Source organism: Paramormyrops kingsleyae, chromosome 14, assembly GCF_048594095.1.
Source record: "Paramormyrops kingsleyae isolate MSU_618 chromosome 14, PKINGS_0.4, whole genome shotgun sequence".
Taxonomy (NCBI): Eukaryota; Metazoa; Chordata; class Actinopteri; order Osteoglossiformes; family Mormyridae; genus Paramormyrops; species Paramormyrops kingsleyae.
This window is the reverse complement of record NC_132810.1, coordinates 4124253-4144217: the sequence shown is the minus strand read 5'-3', so window position 1 is coordinate 4144217 and position 19965 is coordinate 4124253. Positions and strand designations below refer to the sequence as shown.

Below are 19965 nucleotides of genomic sequence, written 5' to 3'. Positions count from 1 at the left end.
ATTGCTCCTATGTTCATTATTTTTTCAAATTATATTTTACACTAGAGTAAAATATTATATGCAGTACGGTGAGTTGCTGGGCAGCAATTTCGTTTCACACTACCAGGGTCTATTTGTGGCGTTTGTAAGCGCGGCCATGGTAATTCCCTGCCCTGTGCCATAAAGTGCCTGGGATGGGCTGCAGGCATCGATCACACCTGCAAATCCACATACCGACGTAATCAAGAGAAGGGTGACGCGCTTATTGCCTATGCAGCTCGGATACTTAAGTATCGATGCAACGGCGCGTTTAGCTAGCAGTCCCGGCAGATCGCTCGGCGTCCTCGTTATCGGGCGTCATTTCAAAGGAGGAGAAGCGTAAAGGAGGAGGGTGGGAATAATAGTGAGCGACTAAAGTCAGAAGGCGCTGTGTGTTTCCTTAGTGAAAGAAGCACTTCCTGTGTCTAACACTATTTTATTTTTTTAATTATTTCCACTCTCAGTATTTAGAAACGAAAGTATCTTGCTACGGTAAGTTACAGTGTAACCATGACGTATCCTATAACTATCGCTTCGGGAGGAAATTAACGTGACAGCGTGCGAATGTATTAATTTATAGGAACGAGGAAGTAGCTATAGCTAAAACATTATCTGGCGTCTTGCAGCTCATAACTAATGGAGTACAGCGTAATTCGTGCTTTACAGTACTACGTCTTATGTTACATAACTGCCGAACAGTAGCAAAATTTCTCTATGAAGCGATGTGGATATGTGGAATGTCGAATATGAGTCCCTCGATTAAGACCTGCTATATTTAAGTTGGTATATAAACGTAGAGTCTTATTTCTCGGTATAACTTTTCTTTTTTCCATTTCAGGACATGGATGACTTCTCGGTGAGTATTTAAAGAGTTCGACGTTTACGATTTAAGTTAAATTATGTTTTCGTGTTAATGGTTCAGTGTAAATGATTTCATTATGTTAAACAGGCGCAGTATTTGAGGCGTTAGTTTTATAATTTTGAATACGTTTTTAAAAAGCTGTTTGGTTACAACTATTTTAATTACAGTAATATATATTGGGATGAACATGTCTCCGTGGTAATTTATAACCCATGTTTTTTCCAATGAATAACCTGTGCTAATCACTACTGTATCCAGCTGTCTGATGCCATTGATGATGATGCTTCTGGGCAAACATCAAAAATGGGCAAATCGCAGATGCCAGGCAGCACAAACCGTCAAACGGAAAATCTTGGCTGGCCTAAAGCTGCCCCCGGAGCCCCGCATTTTGTCACTCCTGGTGCACCACAGCCTTCAGCTCCATCTTTTCCAGGGGCTGCGGGTCAGTATCCTTCTGTACCAACCAGTTCTGGACACTATCACCCAGGTTCTGGAGTCCCAGGGCAGTATCCTGGAACACCTTCAATGGCTGCAGGATATCCTGGTTCCCAAAATTCTCATGGGCCTGGAGCCCCTGCACAGCTGCCTTTTTATCATAATCCATACCCAGCTGGAGGTAATGCCCCTGGGCAGTTTCCAGGAGGATCTGCTCAACCATACCTACCTGGAATTGCTGGATCATTCCCTTCGGGCCCTGGAGTTGCTCCGGGGCATTTTCCCAGCCCCCCGTATCCCAGTGGGCAGTCAGCAGGAGCGTATGTACCTGGGCGTCCTGGATCCTTCCCAGCAGTAACCGAATCGAGTGCTTTCCCTCACTTCCCGGGTTCGGGCTACCCCCCCATGCCTGCTGGGACCTGGGGCATGCCTGGGCCCTTCCCGACCCAGCCTGGGTACTCTGGGTACAACCCAGACCCTATGGGAAGGTACCCGAATCCTTCATTTGGGGGACAGCCTGCTCCTGGAGGAATGCCGGTGAGTGTCCTTCATATCTGTAATATCCAAACTTCTCCATATGCCAATTCAGTTTGAAAAGTAATAGACTAATCTTTTTGCTGCTTTAGCGATGTTAGTGTTTGATTTTACCACATGCATTTTGTCACTCGCACTTGGTGGAAGTTATAAGGATGTTGTCAGCTTTGAATGCCGGTTTTCTCAAGCAATTTCTGTATTGAGCACTGAAGCCAGAAACCATAATAGACCCACATGTATTCTTTTCTTTCAGCCTAGACATAACCCGCCATACTTTTGAATGCATTGATTTTCTTCAGCTCTGTTTTGGATGAAGACGTCACTGCTTGTCTGTCTTGCTATGTTAGTCATTGCAGGTTAACTTATGAGTAAATTAGACACGCTGATGGGTGGGGAAGACTGACTACACCTGTTCATATTTAGTTAAAATCTTAGCATTTGTATTTAAAAAATTTATACCATGTGCCAAATTTATTTTTGGATGTTTATTTTAGCTTGACACTTGTATTCACGTAAATAGCAAGTAATGATTTTAGATATCCATTTACAACTTTTTACTTTTTTTTTTTTTTCGGGGGGGGCAAATTTTGAAGGCAGTTGGGATTTTAAATGTTCTTATTAGTAGGACTGTGTTTTGCTTTACTATTGATGATAAACATTGTGGTTGTTTTTTTTTGATGGGTATATTTATGCTAAAATGCTGGAGTTGACCTGTAAAAATTGAAATGCCATGATATTATTAAATATGATTTATTTGACATTCTGAAGTGTGGTGTTGCTTGGAATGAGAATTAGCTTTGACTCTTAGCCATGTGGCTCATTAATATGCATATAAGGAACCTAGAGTGGCTTTATGGACTCAAGACCTAAAAACCAAGGTAGGAAAAGCTGTAGCATTTCAAATTACCGATTTACTGTTTCTATCTGTCAATATCAGTGCCAGTTTACATACTCGGCTGTTTTGCTCTGTAATATGTGATTAAGCAAAGACTTTGTTTTGTAGTAAAATCTTCTTACCAAAGAAACAAAATAACATTCCGTGAAGGGTGAGGTGCAATGGATTGCTCTATGACCTCACATGTGTTCCATGTCTGTTTGCGTGGTGCTTACATGTCCTTCCAGTGTTCACTTCTGGATCCTCTGGGTTTTCTTCCCTAGTCATATTTTTTTTTTTTTGTAGTTTAAGTGTGTGTGTCTTCCCTGAAGAATTAACATACACTCCAGGGTTTTGTGTGAAGGAAGTTTCATAATGTTGATCAGACAACTTAGCTTCATTTGTAATTAACAGCGATTTTTTTTTTTTTTATATACAGTTATAATTCTTAATTTTGTTTTGTGCAGTTTAAAATTCAGAATCGAAAAACCATTCTTCAGGAATGGTTTTTTGAGACTTCAAGTCAGGTGATAGTTGCAGTGATCATCGTTGTAAATATTTATGTTCAGGTGTTATTTCTCATTTCAATCTGCCCTTCAGGAAGTGCCATTTCATTTGCCTCTACATGCTGGGTTGATGCCAGGGGTTATGATCACAATAGTAGGAGAGCCTATGTTAAATGCAAAGAGGTACTCAATTCACCCTTCCCTCCATACTTGCATGATGAATAAGTGAATGTCCTCAATCAGTAACAATAATGGCATATCTTAATATTAAGCCATGTGCACATGTCGTATCGCTAGTAATTACATTTGCTGTGCCTCAACACGTTAGGTCACTATGCTCAAGCCTATAAGGCTGTGGGTTCAAATACCATGGTCTGCAAAGTAACCAATATCAATATTGAGTCCTTGAGCTTGGCTCTTAAAACCTAATCCATGGATGCCAGTTGACTCTCTTCTCTATCACCAAGCTTTACACAAGCATGTGACTTTGGGGGGGAAAAAACAAAAAAAAAAAAAAAAAAAAACATCCCAGTTTATTACTGACTCTTGCCCTGCAATGTACTGAAGGCTCGTCCAGAGCATTTCCCTGCCTTGTGATCATTGCTTTTTGTATGGATAGGCCGCAGTGTTTCCCAAGCCGGTCCTCGGGGACCCACAGTCCGCACATGTTTTTGCTCCCTGCTAGACAGTCCACATTTTTGGGAGCTGGGAGGGAGCAAAAACATGGACTGTCTGGGTTCCTGAGGACTGGATTGGGGAATACTGCTTTACTGGATTAAGGCATGGAAACTAGATGAATATATGGATGGAATGTTAAACGGCATCCAGTTCGGTGGAGAAAAAGCTAGGCCCGGATCAGGCGTTCGCATAGTTCCAATTTGCCACCAGTAATAAGACTTCTGATCTAATGTGATTATCTCATCTGGAGTCTTGGCAAAAGCACACAATGGTAACAAAAATGATTTTATGTCTTAAGATTTTAGAAACAATTCATGTTTGATACAGGTTTCTTCTCTAAGAAATGTCTTGTCTTTTCAGATTCCACGTTGACTTTGTGAAAGAGGCAGATGTAGCTTTTCATTTTAACCCTCGATTTAATGAACGGATCATTGTCCGTAATACAAATGTAGGTGGAGAGTGGGGACCAGAGGAGCGGGAAGGGCTGTTTCCCTTTGACGAGGGAAGACGCTTTGAGGTACGCTATATCCCTTTTACTGTTGTAGTTTTTTTTTTTATGTAAAGATCGATTTAAATGTACTTACAGACTCTCCTCTACTTACAAACTTTCAAACATATGAACAAAGAGGGCCGTAAGTCCAAATTGTGTTTGTTGGGCTCCCATTTCCTGTCTGCAACATCAATTTATTTTTTTTGTCTGTGCTTCAATTCCGCCTAGTAAGACTTCTGGCCGCTACTCCCGCCAGCATCCTTGTTATTTGTACTTGCGTATACCCTTAAAATGACGTTGAATAACGACTTACGAGCTTTTTAAGTTACGAACAGTCGTTCGGAACGTATCTCGTCCGTAAGTAGAGGAGCATCTAATGTATTTATATCAATAATATATATTTATCAAATTTATTCTTTAACAGACTTCTCCAGTTTAGTATCTAAACTCCCAAATATACATCACGCTACTCTTAGATTCTGTGTTTACTGTAATTTTGGGTAATTTCTAATGTTCTTAACCTTTAAATATATAAGGCTTACGCAGCTTGTTTTGCCAAATATACTGTTTTATTTGAAATGTGTGGATAAAATCATTCTTGTTTTCCACAGCTTAAGATCTTGGTTGAGGAAGATATGTTTAAGGTAGCAGTGGATGGGTCTCACTTGCTGGAGTATGAGCACCGGGTTGGAGGGCTTGAGGAAGTAACCCTCTTGCGTATTGAAGGTGATGTCATTCTCCACAGTGTGGCCCCCTGTATGATCTAGTTCTCCATCACCTGAGCCCACCCTCCCCCACATATCAGGATGCATTAATTGGAGAGAATATCTGCAGCAGCCTAAATTAATTGTGTACTATGTAATGTGGTCCTTAAATCCACGTAACTGGATTAATAAGATGAGGTAATGAATGTGCTTATAAATGATAAAGGTAAGGCAAGTAAACTGCATTTCTGTTCTACTGCATTACCAGCATTTAAGTATTATCCTATTACTTTGCACATATTTGTATGCATTTTTAAGCATGCAATTGATAATTGTGTGGTTTATGTAATCATATCCAACATATTTATTTACATATCCTACAATGCAAAAGCAATTCACCTCCCTTCACAAAATATTTCACATTATATACTTCTCTCAGCGTAACTTATGTTTTTGCAGGTAAATATGATTTCAGTTCTTAGTTTTGAAATGTATCACCTACAGTACAAGGGATACAAACATTTTAAAATGTATTGATAAATCAGGTATAGCAGAATAACCTACTGTAGTGTCTTGATGGATTTCAATTGGGGAAAACACGTTTTGCATTAGGGCAGCATGTGGTGTCATTGTAATATGGACTTGAGAGTTTAACTCCCAGGAGAGGCTATGTTGTGTAGCTTTCTCAGAGGAGCCAGAATTGATTTAAGCTGTCCAGTTATTAAGGCTCTTTAATGCCACCTAGTGGGTGAAACTGGACAAATAGCAGTTGCCTCTGCTGCCCGAATGTGTGAAGCTGGTTCAGCAACATTTTACACAGAAATCAGAATAAAAGCATTCACAATAAATTAAAAACAGTGTTACTTTTTGAGTGCAATCATGTCCAGATTGAGTGTGAAGGAGTAGATATAAGAATATAGTAGAAAGCTTAACCCTTCTATAATAGGTGCTTTGTTCAGTTCATTTGCCAATTGAATGAAATTCTATTTTTCAGTATAATAGGGAGTGCAGTAGTAGCATGTAAAATATTGTGAATAATTGAGTATGGAATTGACATGAATGTTATGTTTTATGCAGGATTTGCAATAGATGTTTAAACTTGTATATTTTAATCACCGTGTATTAAAGCATCTGGGCATGTTGCTAAACAAGTTTAAACTACAGTTTGATTATAAAATACAGTATAACCAAATCTAATAGACTCGTAGTCTTTTTTTTTCTACTGAGTCAATACAATCATTCTGCTAGTTCCAAAAATTAAAGCCATCTTTGCCCAACAAATTTAACACAAGACAGTATCCATGGTATATGTTATTGTACTGGGATAAATATGATGCTGTGTATTAAATGTAAATACTATAATTACCCATTCAGTTACCATAACTGTTTATCAGTACACCAAGGTGAACAGCATGCCAGTCCCATCACAAGGCGTACACACACATTAGGGATGTCATTCCACCTAACCACAAGATTGCTAGGGGAACCTGGAATCTCAAGAGGAAGCTTACTCAACTTGGAAAAAATATGCTAACGTTAGGTGCTGTGGACCAAAAAAAAAAACATATCTCAGAATGGGGATACACAAATATCTCAGCATTTTCTGGGAAGTGGCCTAAATGTTCAGTTTTAAGTCAAAGCCACATCTGACATGCCAAAAATGCTTATTAAAACTGCGGTCAAAACAAAGTTCAAATATGTATTTCCTTCCCTGTTCACAAATATGCAGGTATCACTATTCTGTAAACACGTTTTCTTTATTCCAAACAAGTCTCAAAATAAATCTTAAAAATATCATGCCTATATCCAGAGGTGTGAATTAAGTTCAAGTCCAGAAAGTACAAATCCAGACTAAGGTTTTGTTTCAACCAACCAGTTGAGCATAAAGAGTCATAGTCACTCAACTGGTTGGTTGAAACAAAACCTTAGTCTGGATTTGTACTTTCTGGACCTGTACTTTACACCTCTGTCTGTAACTGTTGCCTGGGTCAAAATAAGGCATCGACGACATAAAACCGTTTCACTTCACTATGCCTATCTACACACTTTTATTCTTTCGTTTACGACATACCTCTCAATACAGGCGATGAATGCTTAGGGACAAAAAAGTTATCTAAATCGGAAATATGTTTGGCGTATGGCTCTAAAAACAGAAGCCTGACAACCACTGAAAGAGCCCTTAACTGGAAAGATCCACATTTTAATTTGAATTTGGTGATCAGTGGTTGTAAGATATTAGCCTTCAATAAAATAAATATTAAAAATAGCGATATTTTAACCTCAGTGTCGTCTGGCAATTTTAAAAACAAGAACAAACTAACGACACCCCCCGGCTTCCCCCTCCAACTTCCACATGAGGCGCTAACTGAATGTTTTGATTAGAGCTGTGAATTCCGGGGTCCTGTGTGACGTCACGACCGAAACTCTCGCGTTGTTTGCCATCGCTACGCTCCGCCTCCGGCCGCTTTCTTGGTGTGTTGTCATAGTAATGGAGTACTGCGGGCATGTGAATCAGCTGCCAGCTGATGCAAGCAAAAGGTATAAAGAGTAATATTAACGATACAGTGCCGTGCTTGTTTTCGTAGTTATTACAACAAAACTAGTCGGATCGCACAAAGGTAAATTGCTGATCGATTGTGTTGTAACTCACTAGGTCAAACACTCCCATTGGCTGCACAGAAATCTCCAATCAGTGGATTCTTCCACACATGAAAAAAACATACCCTTCCTACAAATTTATGACCTGCCAGCTGGAAACAAGAGAAGATGACAGTATAACACTGAGAGTGACTCACACAGGCCACCTGAAGCGATATTGCAACCGCCTTCCTCTGTTGCACAGCATAACTTTTTGTGAAAGTTCGTTGAATCGGGGTGCCATTCTGCAGTCTTGTCAGTGCTGGAAGGCTTCAACAAACTCTTTTTCCCACAGACCCTGCCGACACCCACTGACTAAACTTTATGATCCAGTTGTGACTAAACATAACAAGGATCAGCTCCTGCAGAAGTGCGAGCAGATGAGCCCAACACTTACATCTGAGGACTGTCCAAGACTGGAAGACATATGTCAGCTGTGGTAATAACAAAAGCAGATGATGATCCATCTAGTCATTTGGTGACAGCCAGTTGCTATCCTAAGTCGTGGGGCTTTGTTGTGCCAACCATATTCAATACACTGCCCACTGTGACGTAATAAAACGTTAGCCATACTTTGGTTGTACATATACACATAAAGTGCAGAGGGAAATGAACATGTTGACGACATTGTCACACAATGTAAAAGTAAACAGTGATGGAATGTTTCAAGTTAACTCACAAAGTGATAGTGGAGGCATTAGGTCATATACATAAATTTGACATATCTTCCCTTAAATATAGTGTCATCTTTAACTTAATTTACAGTTGAAATGTTTAATACTGTTTTACAGATACAGCAGCAAGATGAAAATGGTGGCAACACAAGAGTACCAAAGGCCCCTGAATGATGTTTGTCTATTTAAAATGTGTGCTATTATAAATATACATCTGTCTAAATCAGTGGAGAAGGGTCTGGGCCATTTATGTCATTTCTTGACCCCCAGAGGAGGCTTAGGTTAGGTCTGCAGCCAGACCTTTTTGAATAAGAAAAATTCAATTCATAGTACAGGAAGATAGTAATAACCACACAGAACATTCATTGTGTTTTCATTGTAGTGTATAATGTGAATGCATCTCTTAATACAGCAGCATCAATGAAGAACCTTATGTGACTTGCAGCATGCATTCACCACAATACTAGAACAGGACAATTATCACAATTAAAATATTTTTTCTTTAAAAAATTTAGCATAACTTCCACACTTTAAAATGCAATATCATAACACAGATTGTCTTTTGTCAATTGTTAAGTGTCTAATACTAAAGCTGAAGCACTTCATTGTACGGAGCATTACATATACAAATGTGGGGGGGGGGGGGGGGGTGCACTGTGGCAGTGGGATTCCACTGCACTAATGCGGGTGGCTGTGCTTATTTAGAGGAGATACTGCTTCAGGAAAGAAGCTGTTGATCAGTCTACATGTCCTGGTCTTCAGGGCCAGAAGGTGGGGTTAGAAGAGGTGATGACCAGGGTGACGAATATCCAACATCATCATGAAAGCACATTTTAGGACTCTGCTGTTGTAAATGTCCTGTAGGGAGTGCAGATTGCAGCTGATGGTTTTTTTTTTGCAGTCCCTAATAAGCTTTTCAGTCTCGCTTTTTCAAGTGTGATGGAACCAAATTTATGGAGGAAGTCAGCAAGGATTCAATTATTGTAGTATAAAATTGAATCTGTAAAATATGAAGGTTGCTGAATTTCTTCAGCTGTCGTAGAAAGTAAAGTCTCTGTTGTGCTTTTTTGATTATAGAGTTCATATTACGTTCCCATTTCGGGATTCTGGATGTAGTGGTACCCACAAACTTCAGTATCTCCACAGTGGAGACCATAAAGCCATTGATGCTGAGGAGGAGTGGAAGATGGAGGTGCCTTCAGAAATCCAGGACCATCTCTACAGTCTACTGGGTGTTGAGCACCAGATGATTTTGACTGCACCAAGACACTAATTGCATAACTTGGTTTCTGAAGCCAGATCAATCACCATTAGATATAGGATGGACCATAGCATCGTCATTGGCAAGCTTCAAGATTTTTACTAAAAGGTCATTGGAGGTGCAGTTGTTGATATAGACTGAAGAGAAGGCATGACAAGACTTGGGAAGCACCAGTACTGAGGTGTCATATATATATATATATATATATATATATATATATATATATATATATATATATATATATATATATATATATATATATATTACCCCAGCTGTACCTACTGTCTTCTGTCTGTAAGGAAGTCTGTGATCTAATGATAAGTGGAATACAGCACTAACAGTAGGTAGACTTTAATCTTCAGCACAAACTGTCCCAGAGGTGTTAAGATGCTCTAGTACAGAGTACAGGGCCAGGGCCAACATCATTTACAGACCTGTTCGCCCTCTATGCAAACTACAAGAGATCAAGCATAGGGTTCATTACAGCTTTCATCTGAGTCAAGACAAGGCACATGAAGATTTCCATAACTGCAGAAATCAAGCCAATAGACTTGTAGTTGTTTAGGTCACTGATCGTAGCCTTTTTTTGGGGATAGGGATGACAATGGAGATCTTGAAACGTGAAACAAGGCGGAGAAGTGGAGTTGTCTTCTTGAGTTGCAGATGAGTTGGCGTGAGCTTGAGGGGGAGAATGGTTGGGAGAAAAAAAAGCTGGGAATTGCCCTTTGTTGCTTAAAATGGTTAAGAACTCATTCAGTTTGTTGGAGAGCTGGTCATTGTCTAGGGGAAGGGTGGGTTTTCTCAAAATCAGTTATATATGACCGAGAAAATAATAATGTAAAAGTGCAACTTCATCTCTCTCTTAATAATTGCGTAGCCTAATGCACTTTTCATTGTCGATGCCTGTAGAGTGTTTATTTTGAGCTACTTAACTTTCCGCGATTATGTTCTATTTCGACTTTCATAAACGTACATTAAACTTTTCTAAACAATAACATGTAACAAAACAAAAAAAAAAACGAAATGCAACGAATGCGTTTGCAGCGGGGTCCGCTGATGCTTCCAGGACACGTGGACGTGGATTGAGACGTGATTGGGCAGATAAAAGTCACAAGACTGCTGGAGAATTTCGTACGATTGAGGCCCTCGACAGTCTGAGTCTGCGCTTCGGGGAAAATGGTGAGTGGCGTGAGGAAGCGGTAGCGAACGGCTCGAAAATCTTATATTTTAGTATGCTTATGAAGTCGTAAGACTTCTGATTTATACAAATTGTGCATCTGTACCGTTGACTGTTACGTAATATGTTGTTCATTGTGGTATTTCTTTCTGTGCCTATATATAAACTGCAGCCACACCAGTCTATTGTCATATTCTGCAACATCCCCACACATAATATGGTGCATAGTTAGCTCGCCTCCCACCAGCACGATTTAAGCGAAGTTTGTAAAACGACTGAATGATATCCAGCTTCGCTATTCGGTGACAGCAATGTGTATGTTACCAAAACTAGCTACATAGTTAAGAATTCACTCATGTATGTTAATAACGAGACTATCAGCTAGAGAGTTTATAAGCAAAATAAATTGCTTGGACACACTGATAGCTAGCTAGCCGCTATGTCGATTTTTGTGATTGTTCACATTTCCTGCAATTTAGTTACCGTAAGGTTTCTTACAAACTGGGAAATAATTCAGGCATGGAAACTGATTCGTCCTTGGTTGACTTCTTTCTTATAACGTTTCTGGCCATCTGTTGGAAGCTTGTCAGCCTTTGTAACCATCACGCATAAATCCCAGGCCTATGGAAACCTGTAACTTCTGCGGTTCAATTTTTATTCGTATTTATTTTTTTCCCCGATAATTGCAGACGTTTGCATCTATTAAGCATGACGCCGTGACGTGGTTTTGTAGCATATCTAATAAGAACCGCTTGCTTGAAAGCGACGTTTCGTCTTGCGACTGTAATTTTAATTTTCACCCCTTTTCCGCTTCTATCTCCTATATGTCATTGTGTAAGTTCATCAGCCTGAATGGCTTAAATAAACGATTAAACATATGAGTACGGTAATGCTGCACTCTATTATAGTGTCTATGTATAGCTGTTTTGTTAAATGCATATTTTATGTTTTTTTTTTTTTTTTTTTAAATGTCCTTCACAAAAATATCACTAGTACAGACTGCTCTGTCATAACTAGGTGGTGCTTTGCATTGCCCTAAAAGCTTTTTGTTTTCTCTTTTCTTAGAGTGAATCTTTGGTAGTGTGTGATGTTGATGGGGATTTGGTTAAAAAGTTACGGGAGTTCAGATTCCGAAAGCAAACCAACAATGCTGCAATAATCAGTAAGTAATTCCTGGCACCGAATCAGAAAAGAATGCCTTTTATCATATTAATGCTTATATCTATTATCTTAAACCTTATTTCCTCTGCAATGCAATACAGTTATAGGTGCGCTGAAGTAACAATAGTTATGTGATTAAATGTGTTCCAAATGGCCTGGACCTGCAGCCTCTCCCACATAGTGCAGGCCACAAAAGCTGAGGTACATCCTGGATGGGATGCTGGTTATTATGTTAATCACAAACTAAATGGAATAATTTTATCATTAACTTATTCATTGTGCATAAAACTGTAATCACCGAACCGTCCTACTTGTGAATTTCATGTTCCTTTGTTATTTGTGAACTGGATTCTGAGACACCTAAACTTCTTCACTAAGGGCAGACTCTCACGTGAACAGATCGATCCACTCTTTTCCAAATTAGTACTATGACCTCATATTTTTAGTCACTGATCCTCATTCATCCTGCATCACACTCAACATCAGACTGGCGGCTGAATGAGGCCAGAAGCGTATCATCATCTGCAAATATCACGGCTGCTACCTTTGGCCCTCCGTTTAGAATGATCTTCCATCCACTGCTGAGCTTTGATAACCTGTTCACGAAAACCACAAACGGTAGTGGAGATGCATCTCATCCAGAGGCCAAAACCCTCTAAACGCTATTGACATTGTGCCAGTTATGTGGATGCTGCTCTCTCTACATGCATACAGGGACGAAATTGCATGCAGTAGCAGCATAAGTGTCCTGTAATTCTGCAGCACCCCCCACGGTATATGCTAGAATATATGGTCATGTTCCTTTTGCAGTCCACAAAGTACTTGTAGACTACCGTCATTTTCTCATGAGGCCTCGCATACCTCTGCAAGGCAAGAGAGTTGGTCCACTTTTTTGCCGTCAGGTGGAAATCCATATTGTTCCTCCTGAATTCTAGGTTCATCCATTTGTTGCTTAGCGTTATCCCAGCCTTGTGCCCTATGCTGTCTGGGTTAGGCTTCAGGCCTTTGTGCAACCAAGATATGTAAGTGCATGAAGAATTCAGCTATGATAAACTATGTATTTTAAAGAACAAAATGTAAAATAACAAAAGTGTAGCAGTCATGTTGGATAGGTTAATGATGATGCATTACTGCAGCTGGGTATTACAAATGTGTACATATATAATATGAAAACACACCGATGAGACACAACATAATGACTGTCATGTGAAAGGAATGATGTTGACTGTCTAGTAATAAGTGTGTGTCAAGGTCTCTATCTTAGACTGTAATCTAATGTTCGGAATTTGTAGGCGACATGTTGAAGAAATGGGCAAGAAAAAAAGATCTCAGTGACTTTGACATGAGCCAAATGATTATGGTGAGACTGCTCAGTAACGGTATCTCCGAAACTGCCAGGCTTGTGGGGTTTCATGGTCAGCCATGGTCAATACCGACTGAGGATGATCTAAGGAGGGACAAATCACGATCCGCCAACAGGATGTTTGGCGGCCAGGACTTAACTATGTGGGAAGTGAAGAAAGGCAATCCCATATAGCACAAACCAACAGGACGGCTCCTGTCGCACAAAAGACGGATGTTATCCTGTGATCACAATTCGGTTACAATTCACAGGGCATCTAGCCTTGTTTCGTATGGGGCTACGTACCTGCAGGCCAGTCAGTGCCCATGCAGACCCCAGTCCACTGTCAGAAGCACCTGCAGTGTTCACACAAGCACTGCAAATTTAACTTGGAGCAGTGGAAGAAGGTCTGCTGGCCTGAATCCCGTTTTCTGTTGTATCATGGGATTTGTTGGACCAGCAGGTCCGATTCACAGCTACGTTACCCCATATGCAGTAGGGATCCATGCGCTTGTGTTGTGACACATTTCCACGATCATCATCACTATTTATATTGGTTAATAAAATAACATTGACTCTGTTACTAATTTGGTGCATTTTGTTTTATGGATTTACCTTATGACCAGTGCTTTTTCAGATTGAAGGTAAATGTAGTTTCCTCCTTGTGTTTTCTCTCAGTGAAAATCGACAAGGACCGGCAGCTTGTCATCCTTGATGAGGAACATGAGGTAAGTTATTAGTACGGATGTTATTGTGTGTTGGATAAAATTTAAGGGACTGTTAAAGAATTGCATACCTTTCAGGTCATCGTTTCTCTCTCTTCCGTCAGTGAAATTGGGTCACGGCCTGTTTATTAGTTACATGGTCGTTAATTTTAAGTCATGGTGTAGACTAATGTTTTTCAGTGTGATGACGGTGATCAGCTGTTTCAGGACATTCGTGGAGGACAAGTGCTCCTGTGCTTTTCTGTTTTAGCCTAATGTTAGGATTCACTTAATGTTTTGAACCTGGATATTTCTGTAATAATGCATAAACAATAGATCTCCTGTATTCTTTGCACTTTCTCCACCTAGTACTAAGCTTTCAATAAACTTCTTGAATATTGGAGATGATGGAACTATGTTCTAGGTTCAGTGTACTCCGTGTGCTTACAGTAAAGCCCACCTCTTGGTACTTCCCTAATCTTAATCGTTTTAGCTCAGTTAACTCGAGTAATATTTCACTATCTTTGCTTGAGAGTTAGTTAATGCTTTCATTTCATTAATGACATTTTGGGAACTTTCGTTTCAGACTGAATTAATTCAAATCAAACTCCTTTATTGATCCTGCATGATGAACAGATTGAGTGATACATTGCAATAGTTATGACAAGGCTCACGTTAACCTTACAAATACACATAATTTTAGTTTAAAAATCTGAAAGTACAGAAAGTCCTCCCAACCTCAGCAAATGTGCAGTGTTGTGCACTTTGTTACAAAGTAAAGCCAGTTAATGCTTGACAACAGATGTTGTCAATTAACTGATAGCCTGTGCTAAACCTGTTTTTATGCATGTCAATACAGTTGTGTACATTAGCTGTTTAGTTACCAAATACAGTTAGTTTCAAATAAGTATGCAGGCAACCTTGTTGGAAAATGTTGCCTCAAATATTATTTTCCGCAAACATACTAAAAGACCAAAGAGCTTTAACTTTAACCATGGGCTTTATAATTTTCTCTTGCTTTTACAACCATCTTAAACTGGTAACAAAGACATTTCCAAATACATTCAGCTGCTCTCATGACTGATTTAAATTTATTAAATTCTGGCTGTCAAACTGTAAAATGTCTTTGGGTTTATTAGTATTTTCAACATGTGGTTATTTTTCACTATTAAATAGAACTCTCATTGTCATAATGAGACTCAATTTCACAAACCCAATTAAGGAATAGCGATCATGAGAATTCAAAACCCACCCAAAGAGTTTTGACGGCAGTTTTTACCCACTATGGTAAGTTTTTTAACTGAAAAATTGTCAGGTTTTGTTATCAACCACACGATGAGCTGCTTTGGCATCATGGTTGTTATATCTGGCTTTAAAAAGAAGTTACTGGCCATCAAGCTCCTCACATCTAATGAATTCTGCATCTTTAGCATAACACTAATGTCAAATAAGTCTATTAACAATTGATGAGAGCCTTAATAGGAAGCCCAGCGATGGGAGTCATGGGACCCGGTGATTGCTGGGCAAGGTCATATAATGGAAAAAATAGGCCTGTTTGTGCAACAGTCCAGTATCCCAATACACACAGTTCATGACTTGTAGCATTCCAAGAAGGATTGAAGCTGTACTAAAGGCAAAGAGTTATATTATTCCACAAGTCCTTGCCATTAGTATTGGTAGGATTTTTTTTTCTACTGCAATATGTGGGTTTTTAATATACACTCAGTAAAAGAAGAATTTTGAAATTTTATTAATCATTCGAATCCCAGCCCACTGTGTGTGGAGTGTAATCCTGGTATTCTGGACGGACGTTTTGTACAGAGTGTAACCCCGTGCTTTCTGTCAGTCTTAATATGAGCTGCATGTTTTTGGTTTCTAATTCTTTGGTTTTTTTTTTTTTTTTTTTTTTTTTTTTTTTTTTTTTTTTTTTTTTTTGTGAAATCTTAGATCTTTATGCATTGTATGACAAATGCAAGTAAGGCAGATGCATATTTCATATATCAATCATAAGAATATTACAGAGTATATATATTTTTTTTTTTCCCAGGACATTTCTCCTGATGCCTTAAAGGATGAACTGCCTGAAAGACAGCCAAGATATCCTTTTATTCAGCTTCATCATTAAATCATTTTGAGTTGGAGGCTAATATGTATTGTATAAAATATTGCCATTTAAGATTTTCTATTAAAACATACTCATAAATAAATTTACAGTATCACTTGATAGTAAAAGTCTGCTTGTATGACACTGCAGTCTGATTCTCTTTAACCATACCCACATTTGTGGTATACAGTTATAAATACCAGCACGATGATGGCCGTGTTTCTTACCCGCTCTGTTTCATTTTTTCCAGTCCAGCCGGTAAGCAAGTTTTAAACTTGTACATCTAGGACGCACCATGGCGATTATTGTGACAACGAGATGTCTAAGGCTGTTTTTAAAATAATATTTTCGTTTCAACAAAAATTTTAGATTGCAGCCCAAAGTTAGGAGATCTTAACCTCTGCAAAGTCTATCTATCTTACTGTGTGTTTGCACCTTATGTTGTGATGTGCAGTTTTATTGCATGTTACTGTATGGGGCAATAGAGAAATGTTGTCTCGTCACATTTTGTACGTGTATAAAGCTGCTGATGACAAAGTAACATTGAACCTTGATTTTTTTTTTAAATGTTTGATTTTGTTTGCCTGACTCGGGATGATTTGTTTTTTAGGGTGTAAACCTGAGCAGCAGATGATGTATGCTGGAAGTAAAAACAAGTTGGTCCAAACTGTAGAGCTGACCAAGGTTTGTAATTCTTATTTTATCCCCACATATTTTTGAAATAAACTTTGTAAGTAGTTTTTACATCGTGTGTGTGTGTGTGTGTGTGTGTGTGTGTGTGTGTTCCTTTAATATATGATTTTTAATTAAATATAGTTGTTTCCTCCTAGGTATTTGAAATTCGAAACACAGAAGACTTAACAGAGGAATGGCTGCGGGAAAAACTAGGATTCTTTCGTTAGACGCCTCTCATCTGACTCAAGGAGGAAAAAAGTTTTGCAGAGGTTTTTTTCCTGCGTTCCTTGTAGTTTAACATACCTGTAAACCAAGCTGACACATTCCAAAATCATTTTAAGAAAACTGGTCCAGTAAGTCATTATATATAAATAAATGGATGTTCTTTAAATTCTAGTCTACAGTTATCATTTGTCTGTATAAAATGTGGCATTGATTTTCTTGGTTTCAATCTTGTGTGTTTACTCAAAGTTCTCATACAATTTAGCATAAATTGACTGTTTCCCTATTGTGGTTGTGTCATAGAAATGCTACTAAACACAGATTTTTTTTTTTTTTTTTTTTTTTTTAAAGAAACCAAAAACAACTGAGTAAAATAATTATGCTAAGACAATTATGGGTGTTCCTGGATTTTTTTTTTTTTTTTTTGCCTTTGCACTCCATACACAATTTATTTCAAATATTTTAGAGAACTGGACAAAGACAAGTTATAAAAAAAAAAAAAAAAAACAAGAACTACATGTAGACCTTCCAGTTTCATTGTCTCTATCAATTAATCTGTTACTAGTAAAAGAATTGTGAACTGGAGTTACTATTTGTGTATTACTGTTTTGTAATTTATTTGTCAATCATAAAATGAGTCTCCAGGATTTAACAAATTTCTTTTTTTGTTCTTACTCACAATTTCAGTGTGAATTTTTGAAACTACTAAAGCACGTTTCAATAAGCCTTGTTTCCTGTCTTGCCTGGAATAGGCACCCCCCCCCCCCCCCCCCCCGACAAAAATAAGTGATTAGAAGATGGATGCATGGATGTTATTTTGATATGGCCTCATATTCAAAGTATAACTACTTTAATTTCTATAATATTTTCTGCAATTTTAAACATTTGTTCTTAGAATTTTTTTCATAATTTTATTTCTTAGATGTGCTAACCAGTTATTTTATTTAAAGAAACAAATGTGTATTATTACTAACTGTACTTTGAATTAATGCACTGAAGGGAAAGTTCAATTGAAAATAGAATTGCAAATTTAAATGATGTTCCATTTAGCTGTACAGGATCCAATATAATTCAAAAGAATTGAATTTTGACAAGTTATGTCTGAGAAATTAAGTCAACTTTTTCAACAATGTATTAATGGCATTCATATACTGTACCTCTGTATCTGTGATTGACGTTGGATGAACCACTAATAATTTTTAAATAGTGGCCCCAATAGGGGAGATTTTTAATTATTCCGTACTATTATTCAGTGCAAGGTTCTTAATGTTCTTTTTAAAAAAATAACAACCATAACTTGTCTTCTGTATCTTTTCATATTAACATAGCTTAGTATATGTGTACAAACACTATGATCTTGTGAACTCAAAGTGAAATTGTTGTGGGTCCCCACAGAAAATGGTTACTTATATAATGTTAAATACATGGCACAGCACTACTGATGGGATAGCACTTCTGTTTACTGATATACAGAATACAGAGTAGCACAAGATAGGTAAAGTTTTGACAGGATTATCTTTAAGACGTGAAATTTTTTTTTTCAATTGGTATATCTATTGTATTCATTCATGTAACATTGTAGTTTCTGTGACAAACACCAAAAAAGCCTTGGAATGATCGTGGGTTCAAGATGCTTCATTATGAGGGTTATTAAATGATGTATAATAAACCTGGGGTCTGTATCATGAAGCTGGTTTTCTTGTGTAGCTGGAGAACTTGTCATATTTAAGGTAGTCTGGGCTAAATGTAAGTGAACAAAGAGTCTGTTTAAACTGGCGTACCTTAAATCTGGCAAATCATCTGGTTAAGAAAGAATCCCAGCTTTGTGATAGTCCCCTGGTTTAATAATTAATAAATGATTAGCCTGATTGTGTATAATGCATTATATGTATTCTATAGCATTTGTTTCTTTGAAAAAATGGAGCAGTTTAGACCAAATTCAGAACATCAGAAATATTTTGTGTAAGTGAACAAACTAGCTATAAAAAGCGTAGCTAACATTGAGCTTGTGTCGTTTTGTATTTGTGCATGACTAACCTGGTGTAATAAACATTTGGGAGTTTACAGATATGAAATGTTCTCCAACCACAGAGTATGACTGTTTCTATAGTGACATTATTTCATTTTTTTGTTGTGATGCATTTGTGAATAGTGTCCTAAAGTAGTATGAGCCATTACAGTAAAAGTAACGTAACATTGAAAAAGATTCAGAAGTACATAAAAATAAACTTGTTACAAAAAGTCATTGACATCATGAAGTCAATACAAATATTTAAATTTGCTTCTAACATTAAATTTCAGCTGTCATTGTTTCACTGGAAAAACTGACTATAAGACTTTATATCTGATACTTTTGTCTTTGTGCATCATTTTTAGTGCACACATACTGCTTACCTATCTATACAGTTATTCATGATGAGGTACATTTCATTTATTATGATGGTGTACAATAATGCATCGTTTTTTCATCTGTTGATGCAAGCAATAATTTACAAAAATGTATAAAATTCTTGTTTATAAAATTTATGTGCATCTAATGACTGTCGTTGCACAAACACAAATACTCTTTCTAGGCAATTTTGGAATCTCTACGGAAATTCTTAAAAACCATAAAATTCTAGATATTTTCCAATGCATCATTTTGACTAAAGATAAAATTCATTTTGAATTAAATGCTTTTAAGTAAAATGTCCATTCTACAAAAGAAATTAAATATTTGTGCGTTTTATGTAATTTGCAGTGATTTGCAAACTAAGCAGCTGTATTTTCAATAAGTACGCTATACGAGTATTAACTGTAAAGTCTTAAGATGTATTTTCAAGCATTGTAATCTGCTGATATACTTGACTGTGACAATGCATCGAATTCTACTTCTGCCAAGTGAAACATAAAGCTGTGAAATTACCA

At 37.8% G+C, this 19965-nt stretch overlaps 2 protein-coding genes and 1 long non-coding RNA gene across 3 annotated transcripts; all 3 read left to right on the top strand.

Annotated features, from left to right (window-relative positions):
• The first annotated feature begins 104 nt into the window (after nt 1–104).
• On the top strand, nt 105–6298 carry lgals3a (lectin, galactoside binding soluble 3a). The gene is made up of 6 exons (XM_023835968.2): nt 105–510; nt 857–874; nt 1139–1852; nt 3324–3412; nt 4268–4424; nt 5009–6298. Exons 2-6 carry the CDS (start codon nt 860–862, stop codon nt 5162–5164), a joined length of 1131 nt encoding a protein of 376 aa, XP_023691736.1. The 5' UTR covers nt 105–510; nt 857–859; the 3' UTR covers nt 5165–6298.
• Nucleotides 6299–7368: 1070 nt separating this feature from the next.
• Nucleotides 7369–9017, top strand: LOC111856202 (uncharacterized). Its single transcript, XR_002841073.2, has 3 exons — nt 7369–7639; nt 8034–8177; nt 8530–9017. It is a non-coding gene; the product is annotated as an uncharacterized lncRNA (long non-coding RNA).
• Nucleotides 9018–9932: 915 nt separating this feature from the next.
• gmfb (glia maturation factor, beta) lies at nt 9933–19153 on the top strand. Its single transcript, XM_072699083.1, has 8 exons — nt 9933–10013; nt 10718–10852; nt 11916–12012; nt 14032–14081; nt 16105–16156; nt 16339–16419; nt 16772–16845; nt 16992–19153. The coding sequence occupies exons 2-8, from the start codon at nt 10850–10852 to the stop codon at nt 17061–17063; spliced, it is 429 nt and encodes a 142-aa protein (XP_072555184.1). The 5' UTR covers nt 9933–10013; nt 10718–10849; the 3' UTR covers nt 17064–19153.
• Nucleotides 19154–19965: the final 812 nt, after the last annotated feature.

Excerpts from the sequence above, each read along its gene's own strand:
- gmfb (XM_072699083.1), top strand. Across the intron at positions 16,420-16,771 it reads CATTTTTTCCAGTCCAGCCG|GGTGTAAACCTGAGCAGCAG; the intron begins GTAAGCAAGTTT and ends TTTGTTTTTTAG. Across the intron at positions 16,846-16,991 it reads AAACTGTAGAGCTGACCAAG|GTATTTGAAATTCGAAACAC; the intron begins GTTTGTAATTCT and ends GTTTCCTCCTAG.
- lgals3a (XM_023835968.2), top strand. Across the intron at positions 1,853-3,323 it reads CTGCTCCTGGAGGAATGCCG|GAAGTGCCATTTCATTTGCC; the intron begins GTGAGTGTCCTT and ends TCTGCCCTTCAG. Across the intron at positions 4,425-5,008 it reads ACGAGGGAAGACGCTTTGAG|CTTAAGATCTTGGTTGAGGA; the intron begins GTACGCTATATC and ends TGTTTTCCACAG.